Source organism: Melanotaenia boesemani, chromosome 13 (genome assembly GCF_017639745.1).
Source record: "Melanotaenia boesemani isolate fMelBoe1 chromosome 13, fMelBoe1.pri, whole genome shotgun sequence".
In the NCBI taxonomy this organism is placed as follows: domain Eukaryota; kingdom Metazoa; phylum Chordata; class Actinopteri; order Atheriniformes; family Melanotaeniidae; genus Melanotaenia; species Melanotaenia boesemani.
In genome coordinates, this window is record NC_055694.1 from 6,626,233 (window position 1) to 6,645,867 (window position 19,635).

The following is a 19,635-nucleotide window of genomic DNA, read 5'->3' on the forward strand; positions in this document are numbered from 1 at the left end:
AATTTATTTATCATTGGTCACTCGTTGTAGTAAAAGAAAAAACTTCAGATGATGATAGAGAAGACCACAAAAGTGAATTGTGCCCTTTGCTATTTTTCTTGTAAAATTAATGTTTTTGTTTTGTATGTTATGTACTGTGTTGTACAGACAAGAAGTAATAAAATGTCAGTCTAATTTAGTAGTTTCTGTTCACTTGATTTTATATCTGGAAATTTTAATTGAGAAAAAATGTAATTCCCTATTTTACCACAGCAGGTCCTCATAGAGCTGCACGGTGTTCATTTCATAGAGATCTATCAGACGACTACATCATGTAAAGATTTGACTACACGGACTGAGAAGGCGTTGAAGAGGAGATATTGAGTGTTAAATGGCCCTGATCCACATTATGAAATCAAAGAGGAACGTTTAACCACTGAACTCACACAGAAAGAGCTCTGACCTGACTCATAGTCCTTTTCACTGTCTAACCCAGACACCTACATGTTTTCCCTGTCTGTTATCCTCTCCAGCCAGCTTAGTCCTTGTTGTGGAGCATAATCCCTCACCATTGTGATCAGTGGAATGTGAAATCATGTGCTTTACTAAATACCATGGCTATGTTATTGTCTGCTTATATCATTGTGTGATATGATTGGCTGCTACATAGTGTGGAGCTCTAACAAATACTGATGAGCCTGTTATCACCCTTAGCACCCATTTGAAAAAAAAAAAGGTTTTCCATATACACACATATTACAACATTTATTGACCTTTAAAAGGATTTTTAAAAGGAAAAACTTGTTTTTATGTCCCATTGTCAAAATGTGTTTTCAAAAGTGTTTAAAAAAATCAAAATAAATATTTGTGTATATGATTAACCCTTTTTACGCCTAATGGATCATATTTGATACAGTTTCTGCAAACCTGTTGCACCACTATATGGTAAAAACGTTGCTCAAAACCCTGTTGTATACAAACCGATTCTTGTATTCTGCCCCCTGGTGGACATCTTTTACATTACAATAATTGTGACATCACTAATACCACGTATGACATTGTTTAATGCATTTGTTAAAAGGTTAAATGCAGACCTCAAGTTAAAAAAAAAAAAAAAATCGGTCCATTATTTTTCGGGTCATTAGTAGGTGAATATTGTCCTATGCTGAATTTGAAAACCGTTATTACCATAGACTTTATATAAAAGAAACACAAAAAAGCTCATTTGACATAGACTGCTTTTGGGTGGCTCAAACCACTAATAGTGCTTTTTATTATATGGTAATAACGAATTACGTTTTAAAACCATTAATGGATTTTATCTACACCAATCAAATACATTTAGTTGAGTCATATAAAAAAAGTATACTTCCTCTACTTTTTATAATTATAATCAGTGAATACTCTTTTCTGATTGGCTGCCTATAAACTTCTCAAACGTGTAGTTTGGTCATCAACTGCATTGTGCAAGAACAAGAGTACAAAAACAAACGTACAAGAACAAACGTAAAGCGATGAAAACTAACTCTTATAACAATTTCTTTGTTTACATTTTTATTACCAATTTTTCAGTTAATTTCCATAATAATAACAACAGCTCTCTATGTGTAGCCAAAGTTAAATGTTCCATGAGGTGAATTATCACGTTATAATCCTACAGGAAATATTAGCTAACAGTATATTATTACCTTTTATAATGCACATTTTTTGGGATATATGTAATGCTATTATTTTAAAGTAACCTCGGCTAAAGATAGACTTTCATAAGTAGGTTAACTGGAAGGTCTTTTATTGAATGACATTTCTAACAATTTCACTTAGTTGAACTACACTTAAAGTCTCTATAAACTATTAACAACGCTTTCACCTGAGCTATTAGTGTGTTTTAATGCATTAAAATGCACACTGCATTGATTTCAAAACGATAACTGGACTGTAAAAGGCTACAGCTGTGTTGTTTTAACGAGCATTGCCTGACAGACAGACGCACAGAGCTTTGTTGTAACGGATGAGGGCGCAGGGAGCAGCTGAGGCGGTGCTTGTGCTTTGACAGGAGGGATCCTCAGTCGCCCACTAACTCTGCCCTGCACTAGTTCACGGCTTCCACTCCGCTGAATCTGCTGCCTCCATTTGAATTTAAAGGCCACTTTGCTTCTCACCCGAAAGCAGGATCGTAAACCGTTTATAGGGCTGTACCACGACGCTCTTAAAAAAAAACAAAAACAAAACAACGGCGTTTCGGAGGAAAGGTAAGCGACTTCCAAACGGTACATGTCCGTACTCGCATTGATTTAAGTTTCGTTACAGACCAAAACCTGTTCTAGCTGCAGTCTAATACAGAGCGATCATTTTAGCTGGTTTAACTTGTCTTGCTGGGAAGAATTTGATATAAAAATCCACGAGTTCTGCACACAGTTATGTGTTACAACCAGAATAATTCGCAGAGCAGAACAACAAGCAGCAGAGTGCACCAACTGTATCTGAATGCGCAGCGCTGCGCCTTATTAAGTTATCACAAACGTGCATCATTTCAGTTCCCTTTATAGTGTGTAGGCTACTTGCGTTACCCTTGGGGAACCCCTCTGTAGTGCATCTAAACGTATTTGAATGGTCATGTCTGAAGAAAACATCATTTTGGTGTAAAGGTCTCAACATCGAGTTACATTTTTACACTTATCTTTACAATTTACGACTTAATGTGTCACTGGTACATGGAAGAAACAGATTATTGCTTTCTTGTGATCAGAGCTTATCTGAACGACCCCGTCTGTGATCATGTGTTGCAGGATAGGGTGCTTTTCTACTGGCAAACCTCAACCACAGCACACATTAAACACTCTAAAAGGGTTTTTGTAGTGTTTTAGTTAGTTTTGGGACCTCAAAAATGAAAAATAAAAGGAATGTTTCATGGTGTGAAGTAGAGAATGGTGGGTGTGTGTGGGCACTACCACATCTGTGAAGTCATTGTTTACTCAAGTCTGCACTTTTCACCATCTTTTGACAGTAAATGGTGAGTGTGACCTAAGGCAACTGGAAAAGCAGGATAGGCATTATGTGTAATCTGCTTTCTGTTTCCCACGCTTTTTTTTTTTGTTGTTAGTTTGGCCTGCGTTTTTAATCTTTGGGGGAAAACAAAACAAACACCTAGATTTCTTTCCTTGTGACATTTCTAGATGTTTGTTTTGTTAGCAGGAAATGTCGAGAGTCTCCATGGTGTTCATTTGTTGTTGATGCAAGAGCGCTTTATGGCACAGAGTATTGTAGTCAGGTGCATAATGCAGATTTAAAAAAAAAAACTAGAATTCAGTATATTTTTTCCCCATAATTTGTAAATATTTGCTATGGTGAAAGTGGTGTGACATTAAAGCTTTTTGTTTATAGACTATATCACATCTCTGGATACAGTGGTTCTATCATCTGTTTTATTTCCACTTAATTAATTATATTATCTCAGCCTAAATTATGTGTTTACAACCAGCTATGTATTTGGCATTCACACAATGTCATTAGCCAATATATTATTACCATAATGGCAGTCAGTCTCACCTTTTTATATTTTAATTAAAAATCTAAAATAGCACATTTTTTTATTTTTGTCTTCTGGTCTTTAGGATGTTTGTATGATTGTGGGAAAATTACATAATTGTCTTTCCGATCAAATAACTGTTGTTTAATTTTTAGATGTCGCTCTGTGAACAAGCTAAACAAGACTACCTGACACATTAACAGAAAAATAAGTTGTGTGGTTGTACAGTAGTATGCTCTCTGTCAAGTCTGGTCAGGTTTTAGTTTTTTTTTCCACCCTCCTCTGTGTCTGCACACAGCATGCTATTCTACAAGGCTGCCTCCACAAAAAATGCTATTATATAAGTCACATTCAAGTCTAAACTCAGAATGATAGGCAGTCCTCACTTTGAAGCTCGGAGGCAAGCAAAGCCTCGCCAACATTTTACAAGAAATCTATGATTCATTTAGTAGTGGATGCTTTTTTTTCTTTTCATTTTTTGGTCTAATATACAATCTGTATTTATCGTGTTCAGTTTATCCTCTGTTTCTCCAAAGTGGAGCATGTGCTTTGCATACCTCCCAGTTCCTCAAATGTCCCCACACAGTTCTAGATAAGCATAATCTTTTGTGAACATGTAGTTATAACATATTTCTGCTGGGCTTTGGGTCATTATACAACTGACATATTCATGAGGAAAATTTAGCTCCATCTATAATTTAAAATTCACTTATCCAGGACAGTGTTTAATATAATTTAGCAAACCAAATTAGTTATATAAATAGGATCAACATTATATTTTGGGATGTTTCTATGAAGCAAAGTGCAAAAACAGGGGAAGTCGTGGCTCCCTGGAACTCCAGGGATACCTCAGTGCATAAAAATGTGCCTTTTTTTCTTTTCTCTGTGGTTTGCGACTTCTGGCTAAGCCTGCAAAGTGACCCCTTGAACAAGCAGTCCATTTATAGTAAGGGAGTATTCCCTCATTCAAGCAGTGGGTCACAGTATTCATCATGAAGAATAGAGTTTAAAGCACTTCCTCTGGTTCTGATGGCCTGTGGCTTGGGAGGAGAGGGAGCTGAGGGGGAAATACTTAAAACTAATGACTGGGCTCCCCCCTCGTTGTGCAGGCTACCTCCCTTTCTGCCTGTGGATCCTCCTATCTGTTAGTCACCCGGTGCAGTGCTTTGACAGAGAGCAGCCGATGGAGGGAAACTCTTTCCATAGCAACCAAGCATGTTGGTCCTTCCCCTCTGCTAATCTGATGCAATCTGCACACACTTCAATAAAGAGAATTGTTGTAGTTTCAAAAGAAAAACAAATTCTTGACTTCACTTTCTCCAAAGAGCAAGCATGGTCTTTTCCAACCACAGCATGACAAAGTCAGTGACATATGCGTTGCAAGTGTTGCAAAACAGCAGATTTCCTTGACACAAGGCGTGGGCGTTGTAACAACCTGCACAAACATCAGCCCTCATGGAAAAAAGGTCATCCCCAACCATACCTCGAAGAGATATTTATGAAGAGAACAGTCTCATTCTTGCTCACTTTTTTATTTAACAACGTTGAGATTCATATGATGTCTGCATGACTTTTTTTGGAAAGCAAATTGCTTCCATGGTTTTGAGTTAAGTGTTCGGACATAGAAGTGTCAGATGTTTTTTTTTATTTATTTACTTATTTTTTTTTTATCATATATATAGTTTTGCACTCAGATTTAAAGAACCACTCATGAAGCTTCAGTGCATTTCTGTTCAGATAATGTACCATTCACTTTTTTTCTGAACTGATTGTGTGGAATATTCCAAACTGCATCTCATCTTTCAGTAGAAGGAACCAAAGTAAATCCCAGTTCATTGAACCCCTGTTAGGTAGCATTTAAACCCTTCATATGTCTACACAACACCGACTTTTCCACATAAATGTTGCTATAAATGAACATAAACAGTCCCCTCATAAAGATTCTGTCATTTAACTTAAGTCAAACAGTGTAACTTTACCAAGAACTGAGTCGTCCCGCTGACTGTGTGTAGTCCTCAAGCCTTTGTAAAACTTTTTGAAATATTCATGCTTGCTTTGGTAGGCTCATTTATTTGATGCCATCTTTTTTTCGGTAGTGTACCTCATGTTTGTGAGGGGACAATTTACAGTACACTATTAATTTCTCCTCTAAATATATAATTCTTCTTCCTGTGCTCCATGTTCTGAGCTGTCCTCATTCTCTCTCTGCATTGTGCATGCAAATCATTATCTAATCAGGAAGTGAGGAATCGGATTACTCAGATAGCTCAAAGATTGTGTGGAACCAGACTATAGTGATGATGCTCAGTTGGTAAGAAGAAAAAATAGACATGATAGTATTCTTGATGCACGCTTCTCTGGAGAGCATAAAAGGAACGGGAAAGAAAGAATAACACCCAGAAGTTTCTAAAAAAAGAAGAGCGCAAATAAACTTAGAGGCCTATTTTTAGTTTATTTGTACGACATTGTTTGAAGACGGAGTCAGGAGAATATTTCCAAGATAAACAGTTTGAGGCTGTAGTCTTGTGATCAGGAGCAGGTGGCTTTTCATGATTCCTTCATGTGTCGTTTTGCTGTCAATACAGGCCTGGTCCACCTGATTGGCTGCATAAGCAGGAATGCTAGGCAACGTTGCTGACCTTTTGAGGGAATTAAGTGAGGACAGTGTGAACCTTTCAGAGCCCAAAGAGAGCAAATGGATCCAAATCACATGTAGGGAGTCGGATGTTATTTCAGATTATTTCATTTAATTTCTCAGTACTTTCTTTGTCCCCTGAGTACTCTGTTCAGCGCAGGCAGCTGCGACTGATCCCTGCACCAGATGCACTTGAATGTGTGATAAAACATGGGAACAATGCCTTTATACCAAGGGCCTTTTCATCAGCCTGGACTAAAAACCATCATACACTCATTTTGTAGAGGATGATAATAATGGATTTGAAATGTAACACATTAGATTAACAGCATGCATCTCTTGCTTTTGTAGTTTTAGTAAACATGATTAATTCATTTATCCTGTAATTCCTTCTGTAACAATGTCGAATGCAAGATTAGCCAACTCAACCAGATAATCACAAACAAGTCATTTTTGATGTTACACTTGTATAAAAATCTATCAAAAATGGTTTTAACATGAGCAATAATTAATGGTTATTTCTGGATTATTATTATTATCCTCAAGATGATAGACAGCTTCTATTTAATTTACTTGTATACATAAAATGGTAATATAAAAACTGTATTTGCTGTTTTATAGGGCCCATTAATGCAGATTGATTTAAAAATTATGCGCTGTATTTTCTTATTATAGAAATGTAATTTAGACATGCATTTTGTTCAGTTTCTTGTTTGTTTCATTTACTGTAAAGAAACATGATGTTCTTTAGCGAACAATACAAAATATTCTTTTTTTCGTAAGTAAATCAGACAAAATTGCTAATATGAAGAAGATCTAGCTAGTGAGGTGCTGGTAACAGGATAAAACACGTCTAAGTAACTAAGCTTAACAGCAGCATCTACATCTGTATTGAGCCACTGTAAGCTGTAAGTCATACCAGGGCTCTGAAATGGTCATAACAGTTACTACTGCATTATAAGCATGGGAGATTTTCTTCCTTAACAGTTGCAATGTGCAGAATAAAAACTAATACAAGCCTCTATATATTCTTTTTACCAGAAGAGGAATGCATCAGACAACCAGAGAAGCACGTTTTACCTTCTAGTGCTTGTTATGACATGTTTTCTCACTAACATAATTGCACATCATCAGTTTATTAATGATCAGTTTGTATATTTCTTGTTGAACTGTTTTTACTGACATGCATCTTGGCAGCAGCGTTAAACAGGATGTCTGGATGGCAGCTTTCACCTGTCCATTAACTCTTTTCTCCTTCCCTCAATGATTAATGAGTTGTTTATTTGACGGACTGCTTGTTTTTCTGTCATGATAAAAATCTCCTTCCATTATGCTTTAACAGCACTGCTTTATGCTGATTAAAGCATTCAAAACAAACCATCTAAACGTTCTTTCAGGCTTCACGCTTCCGCCTTCAAAACAATGTGAGGTCAGTTGTTTTTATTGCACTTAGGAGCTCTCTCTCTCTCTGTGAAAGATTTAAATATCTTGTTTATTTTCAGTCTTGTTTGACATTTAAGTCTCTTCCTTTTCACATATGGGGATGCCCCTTGACAACCCTGCATGTATTTTTTGTAACCTTTACATAAGATTTTAATTTCTGCATCCTCAAACCAAAATGTAGTGCTTCACTTTGGCACTAACTAAACCATTCACTTGCTAGATGTAGTATTTTTTAAAGCTAATATGGGCCAGTAAGTATGTGGAAACAGATTTTGGGTGCAGGGAATCCCTAGAGTCGAAGTATCATGGGTGCCTGATATAAATTCTGCCAGACCCAGTTTCAGCTGGCTAGTCACATGGAAGATGATGCGAAACTTTGCAAAGTTTATTAATGTAACTCTACAATATTTTTCATATTTTTCAAGTGAAGTTGCATCACAATTGTTGAAAAGAAATGATTAATCATGAAGGAGTTTTTCATGTTCTCAGGCCTCTTCTCAGTTTCTCTCCCTCACACAAAGTTTGGTTGTTAATTCTCTGTCTACAATTATGGATTTTTACAGTGCAAGATGGATGATGCTATCTTTTGCTTGCAGCCATGCTTTTATGTTTTTACAAAGAAGCAGGGTACTGTGCACCCACCTTCTCTTTTCCTCTCGCCTGTATGTACACAGGCAGACGGTTAGTGCACAAGCAGGCACCATGTCCACCCCCACAAACCCAGAGGTGAAGGAACTGAGCCCTGTCGACTTTATCCAGCTACAGCAGTATATTGAATGTGAGTACAGACAGGCAAGCAGGCGGGCGGGCGGGCAGCTTTTGCAGCGCTTAACATCCCTCCCCACACACACTTCCACCCACACACCCTCATTTACACTCGCTCATGGTTTCTCATATCTAGAGGAGGCAGCAGTAGTCTACCACATCTTCTTTTTTCTTTTTTTTTAACAAGTTAAGCATACACATTTTGTTTTATTATAGCCTAATGTACCTTTATGTATTGCTTGATTAAACATTAAAATAACACTTCAGAATGACATGAAAACATTAATGAACTGCTAACTTTTACTGAAATATATGTGTACACCTGTGTGACCTTTGTTTTTTTCGTCTCCAGACTGCAGCCTGAAAGTGAAAGATGTGCTGAAGGAATTTGATGCAGATGGGAGACTGGCCCAGCATCGACATGGAGAGGTGAGGGGATGGTGTTTCCTGCTGTACGCAGTCAAATCCACCCCCTTTCAGTACTGACTCACATAACTGAGTAAAATAATAACTCTCAGTGCAGCTGTTTAGTGTGAAATGGGACCATGATTCATGTATGTTGGGTAGTTATTAATTTTCCTGTGCTGCTTAATTAGATTCTAACCTATTGATCATTTTGACTAAGCTGTTGCATTTGTCCGAGGCTGTAAATGTAAATTGCCTCCTTAGATTTGCCCACGCAGCACGGTCTCGCTCAGTGAGCTGGCTGTGCTCATGCAGTGTAAGCATAATTGTGATTGAAAAAGGTTTTTCAAATACTGTACACCAGTGGTCGATGCTGCCAAATTATTTGTGCAGGAGGCAAATTATGTTATTTCTGATGGATTATTTGGCTACCTTTTAGATATACCAGAAAACAAGAACATAAATAAAGCCATAAAGGATCAGCAGATATTTGTTGAAATAAACAGCGGTGAAATTATTGCTCTGCACATAGCCGGTGTGTTCTGGATAGTGAGGCAATTCCTTTGGTCTCTCACTCGCAATTGCTTTTTCTTTCTTTTCTTTTTGTGACCTCGCTGCCTTGATGCAACTTTTAAGTATTACTGGGGCATCTCTGCAGAGTATAAGCCAGGGAAATGGAATAATATCAACATGAAATGGGTTTGTGGCTCACCATTATCGAGGGAATACCGCTTGTTAGCCCTACAGCACATTACCATGTGTTTCCAGTCCATCTGTTTGGCTTGACAGATGGACTGGAAACTTGAATCAGGAGCTAGTTTTTGTCCTATGTCACGGTCTCTTGAAAGCCCTCCAATCACTCCAGTTTGTTTTAGACATATGTTTACTTATGAATAAAGGATTAATGTATCTTAGGCTTTTGAAAGCCTTTTAAACTCTGAGTAAACACACACACCTAATACTTCAGCACAGTGTCTTTTTTCCTAAGAGGCATTTTAGCATTGGTGCAGTAATTGGATTGTCTTCTTCCTTTATCTTCAGATGAGAAAGTTAATAAGTAAACTGCGTACATCTAGTTTACCCTTCTCATTTTACATTTCACTCAAATGCCAAAATATTCCTGCACCATTCATTTTTTCCCTCTAGTGCGTCAATGAAGAAGGCTTTCGTCTGTTCTTGAAGACTTATTTAGAAGTGGAGGACTTCCCTGTGGATCTCTGCCAGAGACTCTTCCGCTCCTTCCAAAACTCTGAACCCACCCAGGAAGACAGCACCAGTGAGTTTATATGTGGAGCATTTATTCACATGCACTTTACAGCAGTCCCTTATCAATTTACGCTATGGCCTTTTTGGCGTACATTCACTTATCACTGCATGCCCATTCAGCACAGTTTGTGCAGTTATGGTAACCAGAGTATTCACAGCCCTCTCTCTTTTCTCCATCTGTTCTATAGAGGAGGTTTTCCTCAAGGATGTTTCATGTTACTTCTCTCTGCTAGAGGATGGCCAGCCCAGAGACAAATTAGAATGTGAGTCTTTATTTTCTTTTTTTGCCCAGAATTAAAGGACTGACAGCTTAGTAGTTCCACTTTCATTTTCTTTCTCCTTTTAGTTGCTTTCAGGCTTTATGACAGAGATAATAACGGAGTCCTCGACAGCTCTGTAAGTTGTTGAGAAAGTCTTATTGTTTTACTATAACAAATCATTTCATGCTACCAGACCAAAAACAAAAGCATATGTCTGTTGTGACCTTTTTTAAACAGGAAGTTGATCGGATCATTGCCCAGATGATGCATGCTGCAGAATATCTTGACTGGGATGTGTCAGAGCTCAAGCCGGTATGTCCCAGGATGCCCCGCTCTGAAACATGAACATCCCATAAACATTCAACTCTGTATGAGCTAAATTTTCAGCCATGGCAATCAAGTAAACATATCTACTAAAATATACATTTGTTTGCATAATAAATCCATTACCCTGTTAAGCTCATGATATGGCAAGGGTTATTCATAAACCTTTAAACTGTCCTGCATGTGGAATCTGTGCTTAACTACTGTCACAAATCATAAACCTGTTATGCTGTAAAAGTGATAGACATGTTGATTAGGTAATAACAACAGATTTCATCAGGTTCTGAAGGACATGATGACAGCGATTGATGCTGACAGCAGTGGAACAGTTTCTATGGATGAGTGGGTAGAAGGAGGCATGAACAACGTTCCCTTGCTCGTCTTGCTGGGTTTGAAGGTACTCTTTTTTTCATGAGATTTTGAGAGCATGTTTCATTTTTACAGCAGGTGTTTCATCAAGTAGTAACTGCTCTTTTGAAACCCTGCCCTTGTGTGGCACTCCTCTGTCCTTTGCCTCCTTCTCCTCCCTGTCTCTGAAAGCCTTTGTGCCGACTCAGTGTTACAGGGTGTGGTAATGTCATCCCCCCCCCATGCAAGCTCTGCACCATCATAATACTGTAGTGTTTTTCCACTTACTCTGCAGCATCTAAGTGCTTGCATAAAATATCAATATTTAGTGCTAATACGCTATATTGGACTAAAGGAATTAATCATTTTAATGTAGGTTGTATTAATAAAAATGGTAGTCTTAAACTAAGGACAGATTACAGTTGTGTTATGAGGGATTTTTAATGTGTTGCCCAGAATGTAGAAGCTACGTACTGTCAGTTTTATGGCTCACTGTGATGATTAAAGCCCAAACTAAAGGCAGAGACAGAATATTCTCTGGATTTTGCCTCTATACAACAATGCAAGGGACTTCCCGACAGGCTATTTCTAGCCACCAATGGACATTTGAAGCCTGGGGTGCATGAATTCAGCCCCTCACAGTTGGAGTTTGCTGCCCACTACGGCTCATGCAGCAACTGATCGGCTGATAAATCATGTCATAAAAAAAGCATTTCAGTGTGTAATCTGGGTTAGAGAACTGGTTACTCTTTAAATAGATTAAAAGCAACATTTTAATCTTGTGATGATAAGGATTATCACCAACCAAAGTTGATTTGAATATGCATAATGTTGAGCAGTATGCAGTGATGTGTGGAGTTAGTGTTTACTGCGTACTGGGCAGTCTCATTAAGGCGTGGTTTGTCATAAGTAGGTGCAATAAATGACCGAGAAGCAAACCTTGACTGCAAAACAATTGTAGCGTGGATTCAAAATTCAGCTAGAGAAGATAAAAAGCTTCTAGACTTGAAAAGATTTTTTTCTGTAAAAAGAAAACAAATAAAAATGACAGAGGTAATAATCAATTTTTTTCTTCCCTCTTTTACATTTTCATCAATGATGGCTTTTTGAACTATCAGATGACCCAAACAGACGGACAACACCTTTGGAGGATGAAGCATTTTAACAAGCCGGTGTACTGCAATGTATGTCAGAGTTTGCTGCTGGGTTTGAGGAAGCAAGGCCTGTGCTGCACCTGTGAGTACCCAAGCTTACCAGAGGAGGGCGACACTCTCAGGACTCTCAGAACTGCACGATCCATTTTGCTTTAATTATCACTCATCTGTTAACTTTGCTTTTGATAGTGTGATTTTTATCTAAGAATTATATGACAATTGAATTATGTGCAGGTTGCAAATACACAGTCCATGGACGCTGTGCTAACAGGAACCCAGCTCCTTGCACCAGGACGTACGTGAAGTCAAAGAAAGAAACAGGGGTATGTTGGTGTCTCCATGACAACCTTTACAGTAACGCATGTAGTCTAAATCTGGTTTGATCCTTTATCTTAAGGCTTTTACATGTGGACATGCGTCCCACTTCACAGGTTTCAGCGCACGACTGGGTGAGTGGGAACTGTGATTCAAGGAAGTGTGATAGATGCCAAAAGAAGATCAAGAGCTTCCAAGGCTTAACAGGCAAACACTGTGTGTGGTGTCACACAATGGTGAGGAAGGATCTAATTTTTAAAAGTGCACCACACTTATTTTTCCTATTTAAATATAACCTCCTCATATAATTTAGTAGCGATGTTTAATTACTGACTCTTCTTGCAAGTTGACAAATCCTTCGACTGGACTCAAAGATTGTGTGGTGCAAAGCTATAAGTGGATAAATCTTTTGTGTGTATGAGGCTATGACAGCCTAAACCACATAACGGCACAGCCACTCATCCGCTTGTGGTTTATAGAAGAAATGTTGCCAGATGAATGAATGTCCATCATTACACAGATGTGTTTCTACATTAACTTCACAGCATGACTTTATGACACACATCTTAAATATTCTCATAGCTAATAGGAGTGGTGCATTTTTAAGTACACCAGTCAGTCTCATGATCACTAAGAGCAAATGGGCTTGGGGGAGTAAAGGCTCATTTAGCACAGTAGGTCAGAATGGTTAAAAAAATATGTCAGATCACACAGTGCGTTGCACTCTGGAGCTGCATAGCTGTAAACTGTTAAAATTGCTCACATTGATCCATGTTAACTTCCAAAAACACCTGCAATGGGCACATTGCCATCAGATCTGGACCACAGAGCAGTAGCAGATGATGAGGTGATCTGATACACAGAAGGCATGCCATCACAAGGCACCATGGGAATGAGGAAAGCTGCCAGGGGCAGTGTCACATTTTGAGCAGAGTTCTGGCAGAAATGTTTGGGTCATGCCATTTATGCTTTACTTTTACGTAGACCACTTAACTAAACATTGTTTCTTTCAACATCTCCTTGTGGAAAAATGTGTCTCCTGATGGCAGTGGCATTTTTTTAGCAGGATAATACACCCTGAGTATGAGGTGTTAAATTGGCCTCTAAATTGTCTGGATTTCAATCCACTCTAGCATTTATGGGATGTGTTGGACAAACATGTCTGATCCATGGATGTCTCACTTTATAACTTCAAAGACTTAAAGGACTTGCAGCTGTCAGCTTGGTGCCACATACCATTGGATTCCTTCAGAGGTCTAGTGGAGCCTATGCTGTGATGTGTAAGGGCTGTTTTGGTGGGAAAAGAAGGACCAACTCCATTTTAGGCAAATGATCATAATGTTATGGATGATCAGTATAAATCTGAGCAATAATCAGATCTGATTTTATTGCTTTTCTGTCTCACAAAGCTAATCTTTAAAAAGACAGAGCTACATTCTCTCTGTCACGACTGTTTCAAGAGTTTATATAATGTATCGCCCCCTTGTGTTAACCAGCGCCATGACGAATGTGCAGACAAGGAGCCAGCAGAGTGTACCTGTGGGCTGCTCCGAGACCATATCCTGCCTCCATGGGCAATATATCCTGTCGTAAAGGTACAGAAATATCCTCAGGCTCATCTCAAGCTCATGTACAGTACAAACAGCACCTGTCACACCAACGCAGAACATAACGTCAGCCAAGGTTGTTTGTGAAAACCTTCATACCTGTGTGGTATTTTCATAAATACGTATAATGGATATTTTTTTCTTGTCTTCTAAAGGCTGTGAACACTAATAGATTTTCTCAGATTTATTTACTTAATGGTTTTGTTTTTGTGACTGAAGGAGAGACCAAACAACATGAAAAATGGCTCCTCAGGATCAGCAGAAGACAGCGACCTCAATATTACTCCTGATGGACAAGTGCTTCAGGTAGCTTTCATGGCAGTGATGCAGAATGAGAGCTGCAAAAATGTACAAGCTCTTAAAATATATGCTTTAAATCTGTGTTTTATGTGTGTGTAATAACTACAGCACTCATTTATATATCAACAGATCAGCGCTGTGCCAAACACCCATCCTCTTCTAGTGTTTGTCAACCCTAAAAGTGGTGGCAAGCAGGGAGAAAGGTGAGCTCAGGAAGCATTTGTTTATGGAAAAACAGATTTCTAATATAAGTGCATTTTTAAGCTTGTTTTCATGTATTCCAGAGTCCTGCGTAAATTTCAGTATTTACTGAACCCACGGCAGGTATACAACCTTTCCAATGGTGGTCCTGGACCAGGGTGAGTTTTTTCAGACCATGGTATCCTTAGAAATCATCATTGCATACCTTGCTGTTGTAATTCCCATCATCATCTTTATTTCAGACTGAGTTTCTTCAGAAATCTGCAGGACTACAGAATCTTGGTGTGCGGTGGAGACGGCACTGTTGGCTGGATTTTAGATGCAATAGGTGAGCTTGTACGGTCAGGCTTTATAAAAGGCATATGTAGAAATTGTTTTGACGTGTTTATTTATTTTCCTTCCCCCTTTCCTTTTCTTACAATCAGACAAAGCCAATCTGCTGGTACGACCACCTGTTGCTGTGCTTCCTCTAGGCACAGGAAATGACCTCGCACGATGTCTGCGTTGGGGAGGAGGTGAGAAGTAAATGAGACGCTTGAGTTTTCCTTCTTGAATCTAACAAAATGGTAGCACTTAAGTAAATGTACTTCTGCAAAGCATGTGTTCTCCAAAATGCTCTGTGTAATGTTTGTGCACATGACAGGACTGCGTCACATCGGCTTCCTCTCGCCTCTGTTTTTTACAGGTTATGATGGTGAAGATCTGAGTCGTATTCTTAAAGACATTGAGGGGAGTTCTCAAGTGCTAATGGACCGCTGGAGCGTGCAAGTTATCACAGATGAGGATCAGGAAGGTGACCCTGTACCATATGAAATCATTAACAACTACTTCTCTATTGGAGTTGTAAGTTTCTTAGAAATGTGACACACAAGGGGAAGTGTTCTGTTTTCAGTTGGGAGGTAGGGGAGCTTGCTGTATCGCTCATTGTCACATTGTGTTGCATTGATAGGATGCCTCCATTGCTCACCGGTTTCACACAATGAGGGAGAAACATCCTCAGAAATTCAACAGCAGGTATTTTTGTTGCACCTAATTAAGATCAACAGACAGCAGCATGCCATTTATAATTAAAAAAATGCTTAGCTATTTCTTTTTGTAATTACTTGCCTTATTTAAAGCTAAAATAAAATAGATGCAGGTGGGGACAGCAGGTGTGTGTGGCAGCAAGTGTTGCCACATGACTCTTCCTCCTTTAAGAGGACATGCTCTATGCACATGAAATGTCTGTTTAACCTAAAAGACTCACTTTTTGTCTCTGCAGAATGAAGAACAAGTTGTGGTATTTTGAATTTGCCACTTCAGAAACCATTTCTGCTTCCTGCAAGAAACTCAACGAAAGTCTTACAATTGAGGTGAGAGCAAAGCAGCAGGAGAACCGAAAGTGTGCATTTTGAACTTAAAACAAGCAACAAAAAAAGAGCCCACAGACAATATTCTGATGCTCTATCTCTGTCTATGTCAGTGCTGTGGCACTCCGTTGGATCTCAGTGGCCTGTCTATGGAGGGGGTTGCAGTCCTTAACATCCCCAGCATGCATGGTGGCTCCAACCTGTGGGGTGAGACCAAAAAAGGGGACACTAAGGCACTGACAAGTCAAGAGGAGCCTAATGTGATAATCAACCCTGAGATTTTGAAAGTGACTTCCCAAGGTATTTTGTCAATGACCTCAGCTCTACTGTGTGATGATGTTAAACCCGGTGTATCATGTGACTAGTGTGTGACATGAAAGTTCCCCGTCAGCTGTACAAAACTCATTAGCTGATTGTTTTTAGCAAAGTCTAAATCCAGATTTCCTTCTGCAGCTGCTGTCAGTTAAACAGCTGATAAACCAAACGTACACTACCTGACCAACACCACACCTTATAACATCTAGCTTACACCAACTAGCAGGGTGTAAAGAACACGTGTGTGCACAACTACACATTGTTGCATGCCCATCTAAAGTTGTACATGCCTAAAAATTTTAAATTCACACATAAAATGTTTGTTGTGTATTTTGTCTGTTAGAATACAATTTAAAAAGGTACAACTTAAAATATTTACAAATAAAAAGTGTAATTTATGATTTGCACATTTTGTGGAACTGATTTATCTTCTACTCCATGAATAATGATGTTATTTCACAGCTATCAGTTCATAAATTCACTATAAAAAAAACCGTAGTCACAAACTACACTTTGTATTTGTAATTTTCTTTAAAGTTGTAACTCTTAAAATTGTTTTCTTGCTGACAAAAGACACAATAAACATTTACACAGATGAGAATTTACAAAAAATGTTTTTATTATGCACGATTTTAGATGAATATGCATGTGTGCGCAAACAAGTCTTAAGTAACAGCTGTTAGTCCATATATAGCAGCTGTATGTGCAAACACAGCAAAAGCACCAATCTTTGTGTGATGCTAAGCCTGCTACCTTCCTAATGTTCTCTCAAGCAGCTCTCAGGGTGCTTGAGAGAATATTTCTCTGTAAAACGCAAAACAGCTACGTTTGGTGTCAAAACAGCACATTTTTCTGCACATTTTCCCGTGTTTGTGTGTAAACAGGAAACATTTAGCAACTAAAGCGAAGATTTTTGCTCTAAGTTATTAGGATTCAAAATAGGGTGACAATAAAATTAACTTACCAAACCAAATGTAAAAACAACATGAGGCTGACACCAGATCATTTATTTTCTCTGTTTTGAGCCAATATGCTGTGAGGCGCATACATTTTCAGACTGTGGAAATATTATTGAAGTACTGAGCTACCAGATTCTAGATTAATGTTAATGTTGTTGTTGTCTCTTGGTTATGTTACCAGGCAACTCTTCAGTCAGTTAATGCAGCTTTAAGAAACTTTCAATGCATCTAATTAAATATTGGCCCGTGTGATGAAGTGTTTGGTTTGAAGACACAATCCTGCAGTTACTTATGTTTCTGACCACTTGATGGCAGTAAAAACAAGCTGTAACACAACAAGAGGCAACTAAACAAGAGATAATGACAACACTTTTGTTAGAAGAGGTTTAATAAAGGTTAGAATTCGAAGTTTTTAAGTTAAGCTTGTAAATGTTCAAGCTTGAAAATATTTCCATCCAAGTAAACCACAATAGTGAAATGATTCTTTATTAATAAGTCAACACTGAATCAAGATATTTGCACTTTGTTTTAAAGGATAGTCATCGTGTAAAATGTGCTTTGTGTACAAAATGGTTTTGTTACTTTAAGCGATATCTACTCTGTTGCAGCATAAATATGATGACTGTTGTCTTGCTCTGTCTCAGTTGTTTCTGTTTACTGGTGCTTCGGTGTGTGTGTGTGTTATTGTCAGATCTCAGTGACCGTCGGTTAGAGGTTGTCGGCCTCGAAGGAGCCATGGAGATGGGGCAGATTTACACTGGCCTCAAGAGTGCTGTTCGGCTTGCAAAAAGTTCACAGATCACCATAAGGTGAGAAACTGCCACACAGACATGTTCAGACATAACAAATGTGGCTTTTCAGACATGACAATGGCTTGTGTTTAGTAGATGCTTAACCTAAAAACAATCATTTACATTTACCTTTTAGTATTGTAATCACATACTAAGATTTTAATGCCTCCTATGTTCTGTCAACCCCTCTGTGCTTCACACCAGGACAAAGAAAGCATTACCTATGCAGATAGATGGAGAGCCATGGATGCAGCCCCCCTGCACGGTAAATACAGCACAGTCACAGAAGCACAATGGCACTAGTAAAATGTTTTATTTTAATTATACTTTCGGTCACCAGATCATTTGATTTGTTGCATTTTGCATTTTTCTGTTTCAGATTCACATCACACACAAGAATCAAGCCTGTATGCTGATGGCTCCTCAGGCCAAATCATCAGGTTTTTTCACCTCCAAATAAAACCAACTAAATTAGTGCATGTGTTTAATGTGAACGTGTAGGACTGAGACTTTATTTTTATTTCACACACACACACACACACACACACACACACACACACACACACACACACACACACACACACACACACACACACACACACACAACACATATATATATATATATATATATAGCATGTATGGTATGAATACAAACAATTTTATGGTGAAGTATATTTGCGTTATGGCAAAATGATTTTGACCAAATTTTTTCAGTGTTTTTATTGATAGCTTCCACTTTGCTGTCTGCGCTTCACAATTAATGGAAGTGCTGCTGTGTAGGAACCTAAATCAAGGTTAGTGTATATTAAATATGCTAAGTGAAGAATATCTGGCTTCATGTGCCTTTATGATCTGCTCTCGCTGGCTGTGGTTAGGTGGAAGACAGTCGAGGCGCTGTACGTGTATGAACTTTGAGCATAGACCATGTAGTATTTTGTTGTGCCTGTAAATATGCTCTAAAAGCCAAATATAAATCCAAGTCAATTCAGAACCAAGAGCAATGGAAAGACAAGACTACATCTCAAAATGAGACTGAGGTTATTTGACTTTTTTCTGTAATTTTAGAAAATACTTGAAAGCATTTTGGGGAACAGAAAAAAAAACCACGACAGTCAGCCTTCTGTTTCTCTGTGTGCATGTGTTCACAAAGTCTTTCTATCTTTATATGGACCAATAGTGGTTTCTGTGTGTGTGTGTGTGTGTGTGTGTGTGTGTGTGTGTGTGTGTGTGAGGGCGGAGAGCTACTGACTGAATTTATAAGTTGGATTTAAAATGATGGGCCCAGCCCACTTTTATTGGATGTAATCTTTATTTAAATGCTTTATCATTCATATCATTTAAATATATCTTAAAGATGTAAATGTAATATGCCTGAAATAACTGTAACAATTTTAATAAATCATCTGAACTTCCGTCTTTGTTATACTTACTAAACCTACTCACAACATAATGTGATCATGTTTCTTCCTGGAGGGGGCGACATTCACTTATAATCTGTGCCATTTAGCTTCTGCTTGATCTGGTCTCTGTTAAACTTAACTTTTATTTACAATTTAATTTATGGTATCAAATAGCAGAAACAACATTTACATGTAAAATACTTATGAATAATGAAAACTGAAGTAACCTAAGTTACAGATGCTGCCTTCAAACTGTGGGACATATCACAACTACAGATATGAGATTAAGTAAA

The 19,635-nt window shown here is 38.3% G+C and overlaps 1 protein-coding gene across 1 annotated transcript; it reads left to right on the plus strand.

Moving 5' to 3' along the window:
* Window positions 1–2,009: 2,009 nt before the first annotated feature.
* Window positions 2,010–19,354, plus strand: dgkaa (diacylglycerol kinase, alpha a). Its single transcript, XM_042004069.1, has 24 exons — window positions 2,010–2,228; window positions 8,258–8,361; window positions 8,701–8,777; window positions 9,900–10,029; window positions 10,208–10,282; window positions 10,366–10,415; window positions 10,517–10,591; window positions 10,884–11,000; window positions 12,070–12,187; window positions 12,340–12,428; window positions 12,537–12,656; window positions 13,917–14,015; window positions 14,247–14,333; window positions 14,457–14,530; window positions 14,612–14,686; window positions 14,771–14,856; window positions 14,954–15,043; window positions 15,214–15,371; window positions 15,478–15,542; window positions 15,790–15,880; window positions 15,991–16,177; window positions 17,843–17,960; window positions 18,147–18,207; window positions 18,322–19,354. Exons 2-24 carry the CDS (start codon window positions 8,286–8,288, stop codon window positions 18,400–18,402), a joined length of 2,199 nt encoding a protein of 732 aa, XP_041860003.1. The 5' UTR covers window positions 2,010–2,228; window positions 8,258–8,285; the 3' UTR covers window positions 18,403–19,354.
* Window positions 19,355–19,635: the final 281 nt, after the last annotated feature.